The sequence below is a fragment of the Bombina bombina genome, chromosome 4, assembly GCF_027579735.1.
Source record: "Bombina bombina isolate aBomBom1 chromosome 4, aBomBom1.pri, whole genome shotgun sequence".
Classification (NCBI taxonomy): domain Eukaryota; kingdom Metazoa; phylum Chordata; class Amphibia; order Anura; family Bombinatoridae; genus Bombina; species Bombina bombina.
The window spans coordinates 998,166,476-998,172,853 of NC_069502.1; the positions used below are offsets into that span (position 1 = coordinate 998,166,476).

General features: G+C 40.2%; 1 protein-coding gene across 5 annotated transcripts in view; it reads left to right on the forward strand.

Annotated features, from left to right (window-relative positions):
• Window positions 1-6,378, forward strand: part of EHBP1 (EH domain binding protein 1) — a 1,033,533-nt gene that overhangs the window by 622,568 nt on the left and 404,587 nt on the right. For all 5 annotated transcript variants that reach the window (XM_053712059.1, XM_053712060.1, XM_053712061.1 and 2 more), the window contains one exon: window positions 2,820-2,998. In XM_053712059.1, the coding sequence (XP_053568034.1) occupies window positions 2,820-2,998 (179 nt within the window). The remainder of the gene's footprint in view (window positions 1-2,819; window positions 2,999-6,378) is intronic.

Consider the following 6,378-nt stretch of genomic DNA (forward strand, 5'->3'; position numbering starts at 1 on the left):
ACCCGCCTCCCACGGTCAGCTCCCACCCACCAACGATTGCGGCCATCGATGCCGGTGCAGAGAGGGCCACAGAGTGGCTCTCTCTGCATCGGATGGGGGAAAAAGGTTATTGCAGGATGCCTCGATATCGAGGCATCACTGCAATAACCGTAAAGCGGCTGGAAGCGATCAGGATCGCTTCCAGCCGCTTTAATCCCCAAAGTCGTACAGGGTACGTCGCTGGTCTTTAAAGACCAGGTTGTGTGCGACGTACCCTGTACGACTCGTGTCGTTAAGGGGTTAAATTTATTTTTTTCTACTATTTTGCCGGCCCCCTGTATCATGTATCATGTGACAGACATCAGCCAATCACAGACTAGTATACGTATACCCTGTGAACTTGTGCACATGCTCCGTAGTATCTTGTTCACCAGAAAGTGTGTTTATAAAAAGGTTGTGCAAAATTTGATAACGGAAGTAAATTGGAAAGTATCTTAAAACTGCATGGTCTATCTGAATCATAAACGTTTATTTTGACTTTACTGTCCCTTTAAGGTTTTCCTTTAACAATATTTCTTTAATGACTGGAGTGTGTAAAGGCACAAAAAGACATTTATTACAAAACTTAATGTTGCAGAGACAGGCAATTGTCAGTTAATCAAAATAATTGAGGATCTCTTACATCTTAAAATGACTAATATTATATTATCTAAAATGTTTATTTATGCAGAGGATAAACACACTTCCAATATAGATTCATGATTTATTTTGCCACTATTCATGTAATTTAGCTCTAACCCTGCTACATATATTTCCCTAATTGACTTAGGCAGATAGCAACTACAGATGCACATAATGACCACTTTATAGTAACATAATGCAGAATCAATCCCACTCAAGGTGTCCCTATAAATTAAAGGGATATGAAACTCAAATTATTTCTTTCGTGATTCAGATACAGACTGTAATTTTAAGCAACTTTCTAATTTACTCCTATTATTCATTTTTTTGTTCTCTTGCTATCTGAAAAGCAGTAATGTAAGCTTAGGATCTCGGCACACTTTTGGTTTAGCACCTGAGTAGCGCTTGCTGATTGGTGGCTACATTGATAATAGCAGTAAATTAGAAAGTTTCTTAAAATTGCATGCTCGATCTGAATCATGAAAGAAAAAAATTGGGTTTCATATCCCTTTAAATTGTAAATATTTGCAGTACCATGTAATAATATCAGGAGGAGTGTTTTGACATAATTATGTACCAAGAAATAAAAAAAGGTTTAGGTTTTCTCCTCTGATTACAAAGTGCAAAAGGAATATTTTTTTTTATTTTTGTTTTGGTGTACATACATTTATAGGGCCTGACAAATTGCAGACCACAAAACAGGTTGAGATCTGTGCATATCATAAAAGGGTTAATTAAAGGGACACTGAATCCAATTTTTTTCTTTCGTGATTCAGATAGAGCATGACATTTTAAGCAACTTTCTAATTTACTCCTATTATCAAATTTTCTTTATTCTCTTGGTATCTTTATTTGAAATGCAAGAATGTAAGTTTAGATGCCGGCCCACTTTTGGTGAACAACCTGGGTTGTCCTTGCTCATTGGTGGATAAATTAATCCACCAATAAAAAAAATGCTGTCCAGAGGTCTGAACCAAAAAAAAAAGCTTAGATGCCTTCTTTTTCAAATAAAGATAGCAATAGAACGAAGGAAAATTGATAATAGGAGTCAAATAGAAAGTTGCTTAAAATTGCATGCTCTATCTGAATCATGAAAGAATAAAATTGGGTTCAGTGTCCCTTTAAAGAGACATTAAACCCCCCAAAAATTCTTTCATTATTCAGATAGAGAATAAAATATTTAAAAAGTTTCCAAATTACTTCTATTATCAAAAATGTTAAATTCTCATCCTATTCTTTGTTAAAGAGCTACCTAGGTAGGTAACATGCACATGCCTGAAGCACTACAGGACAGGAAATAGTGCTGCCATCTAGTGCTACTGCTAATGTATAACATTGTTGTTAACTGCTGCTATATAGTGCTGCAGACACGTGCACACTCTTGAGCTTACATCTCTGCTTTTCAAATAAGGATAACAAGAAAACGAAGAAAATATAATAATAGAAGTAAATTAGAAAGTTGTTTAAAATGTTATGTTCTATCTACATCATTAAAGAAAAAAATTGGGGTTTTTTACGTCCCTTTAAGTAAAAATAGTTTGCATAAATTATTTTTAAAAAATTGCTGGCAAGTGTTTTAAAATAATTTTCAAAAATAAGCAAAATTAGTTACATAGCCATGCTGTCTGGAGTAGTCTGATCCACCCCTTCTTATCAGTGTTTAGCATCAGAAACGCAGGCATTGTATTTCAACTGAGTTCACAGCAGCAGCTTATTTGCTTCTAGGTACCCTTCAGCAGATAATGAGTGTTAAAGTTTTGCATTCTACCAAATCAATGTGGGATATAGATGCAACCATAAAAGGAATTGTGGGGGGGGAGTTAGAGCTGTTCAATTCAGAAACTTAAAAGAAAGGGTTAATGGCGAGGTACTGCAGTATAAATTTGCAGGTAAAGTAATTAAAGTACATATATTATTATATTTTGTCTATGTCCCAACTTGTTTTATGTCCCTTTAAATTTAAAATAAATCGATCAACCCCTGCTCTGACTTTAGAGACTGTTGATTTAAGGTTTAGTGTGCTTATTTACATAAGTCACTAATGATTATGAGAGTTTTTTTTTTTTTATTTATGTACTTGATTGTTTATTTTTGTGTACATTATTTATTCATTTCCACAACTGTTGATAGATGTATTTTTTTTTTAAATCTTTTTCCAGCCTAGTCCGTTACCAAGTCCAACTTTGGGGAGGCAACCAAATGCCAGTTTGTCGCTACTTGCCTGGTGCAAAGAAGTTACACAGACATACAGAGGTGTTAAAATTACCAATTTTACAACATCATGGAGAAATGGTTTGGCTTTTTGTGCATTACTACACCACTTTAGACCTGATCTAATGTAAGTATACAGTCCTTTGTTTCAGTTTTCTTATGCCACCTATATATAATGTTGTTGGTTTTATATTTTTGAACCCAAAGCATACTGTGTATAGCAGGATCATTTTAAAGGGACACAGGCCTCAAAAATGTGTACTATGTATATATCAGAGGAGCAATTACAATTTTATTTCCCCAATGAAAGACTAACATTTTCAAATTAATTTTGCAATTGATATAAATTGCATGTTTGTGCACAGCTCATCCCTATGGACTGATTGCTTGCTGGAAAATAGCTAAAACTCCCACTTATTGTTGGGCAATGACACACCTCACAACATAAAAATATTTTTTTATTTTTTTTTCAGAGCAAGAACATGTTTTCCTTTCTAAGATAGGGAGAGTCCACGACTTCATTCCTTATTGTTGGGAAATACAACACCTGGCCACCAGGAGGAGGCAAAGACACCACAGCCAAAGACTTAAATATCCCTCCCACTTCCTCATTACCCCAGTCATTCTTTGCCTTTAGTCACGTTAGGAGGTGGCAGAGAAGTGTCAGAAGAGTCCTGAAAAAAGGTATCTGCCCTTTGAGATAGGACTGGAGTTTAATGTAGTCATGTCAACCTCTCAGTGAAAGCATTGATGAAAGTTAGAGTCTTGAGATGCAGGGAAAGTTTTTCTGCGAAACCATCCAGACTACTGCTAATAGCTCCTAAGCCATCAGTGTTGATGAGTTTCACTGCCTACTTCTCTAACTCAAGTCTATGTCAGGAGCGCTGCTATAAGACTGTCAAACTTGAGAGGCTGTATTCTGTTCCACAGCATGGATCCTGGAGGTAAGATTGTTTCAATTTTATTTGGTTCAGGCCTAGACTCCATTATTTCTACAGTTACCGGAGGCAAGGGTGCCTTCCTACCGCAAGATAAGAAGAACAAGTCTAAGGGACGACAATCTTCTAATTTTCTTTCCTTTCCTTCTGACAAATCCCAACGACAACAATCCTCCTCCAAGCCCGAGCAACCCAAGAGTACTTGGAAGCCGACTCAGTCCTGGAACAAATCCAAGCAGAATAAGAAGCCAGCCGAAAACAAATCGGCATGAAGGGGCGGCCCGGGATCGAATCGTGTAGGGGGCAGACTGTCTCTCTTTTTTCAGACGCCTGGTTCAAGGACATACAGGATCCGTGGGTCCTGGAGGTGGTATCTCTGGGATAGATATGCTTCAAATCTTATCCGCCAAGGGGCAGATTCCTTCTCTCGATTCTGTCTACCAGACGAGAAAAGAGGGATGCCTTTCTAGGGTGCGTTCGGGATCTATCCTTTTTAGGAGTTGTTGTCCTGGTGCCTATAGAAGAAAGAGGTTTTGGGTTGTATTCAAACCTTTTCAGGGTGCCAAAGAAGGAGAAACTTTCCGCCCAATTCTGGACCTAAAGTGTTTAAACAGTCTCCCTTCCTTCAAGATGGCGACGATACTCCATCCTTCCTTTAATTCAGGAAGGCTAGTTTTTGACCATTATAGATCTGAAGGACGCTTACCTTCATGTTCCAATCCATAGGGAACACTTTCAGTTCCTGAGGTTTGCATTCCTGGACCAGCAATTCTAGTTCAATGCCCTTATGTTTGGCCTAGCTACTGCTTCAAGAATCTTTACGAAGGTTCTGGGGGCTCTTCTAGCCATTGCTAGAACTCAGGGTATTGCAGTAGCCCCATACTTGGACGATATTCTGATGCAAGCACCATCCTTTCGTCTTGTGAAATAATTCTCGGTGTCCCTTCTCAGTCTTCGATCATGTGGATGGAAAATAAACTTGGAAAAGAGTTCTCTTATCGCAAGTACCAGGGTGAAATTCCTGGGTACTATAATAGACTCCATATCTATGAGGATATTTCTAACAGATCAGAGACGCTGCAAGCTAACTTCGGCATGTCTTGCCCTCCTTACCTCCTTGTGTCCCTCAGTGGCTCAGTGTATGGAGGTGATTGATCTCATGGTGTCCTGCATGGACATCATTCCTTTTGCCAGATTCCGTCTCAGACCTTTACAACTGTGCATGCTGAGGCAGTGGAACAGCGATTATTCAGATCTTTCTCAAGAGATTGTATTAGAGAGCCGATCCAGAGAATCGCTCTCTTGGTGGCTCTGTCCAGATCATCTGTCCCGAGGGACATGCTTCTTAAGACCATCCTGGGAGGTGTTTGGGGTGCCAGGAAGGCACAGGGGTTGTGGACTCAGGAGGAGTCTTCCCTCCCGATCGATATTTTGGAACTAAGGGCAATCTTCAAGGTCTTGAAGGCTTGGCCACTTCTGGGTTTATCCCAGTTTATCAGATTCCAATCAAACAATATAACTTCGGTGGCTTACATCAACCATCAAGGGGGGAACAAGAAGTTCCATGGCGATGAAAGAAGTATCTCAGATTCTGGAGTGGGCGGAAGCCCACAGCTGTTCGCTGTCAGCGATCCACATTCTGGGTGGGGAGAACTGGGAGATGGATTTTCTCAACAGGCAATCCTTCCATCCAGGGGAATGGTCTCTCCATCTCGAGGTGTTTGCAGAGATATGCAGCAAGTGCGGGACGCCGACGATAGATCTCATGGCATCCCGTCTCAATACCAAGCTACCCAGGTACGGTTCGAGGGATCCCCAAGCAGATCTAATAGATGCACTAGCAGTGCCCTGGAGGTTCAAACTCATATCTTTTTCCTCCATTATCTTCCTCGAGTGGTGGCCCGCATCAAGCAGGAACGAGTATCAGTAATCTTAATTGCTCCATCGTGGCCGTGAAGGACATGGTTCGCAGATCTAATGGGGATGTCCTCATCTCCTCTGTCGAAGTTACCTTGTCGCAGAGACCTGCTGATACAAGGTCCATTTGTTCATCAAAATCTAGATTCTCTGAGGCTGACTGCGTGAAGATTGAACGCTTAGTCTTAGCCAAGAGAAGTTTCTCTGAGTGTGTCATTGATACTCATATTCAAGCTCGTATACCAGTTACTCGGCGTATCTACCACAAGGTGTGGAGGACCTACTTATTCTGGTGTGAAGAGTGTGGTTTATCCTGGCCAAGAGTTAAGGTTACCAGGATCTTATTTTTGTTCTCCATGATGGGCTGGAGAAGGGCCTTTCTGCTTGTTCCCTGAGGGGACAGATTTTGGCCCTGTCTGTTTAATTGCATAAGAGACTGGCTGAGCTTCCAGACGTGTAGTCCTTTATTAAGGCTCTGATTAGGATCAGACCTGTGTTAAGATTTTCGGCTCCTCCTTGGAGCCTAAATCTTGTTCTTCGGGTTTTGCAACAGGTTCCGTTTGATCCTCTGCATTCCATTGACATTAAATTTTTATCTTGGAAGGTTCTGTTTTTATTGGCTATTGCCTCTGCGTGCAGAGATTCTGAGATC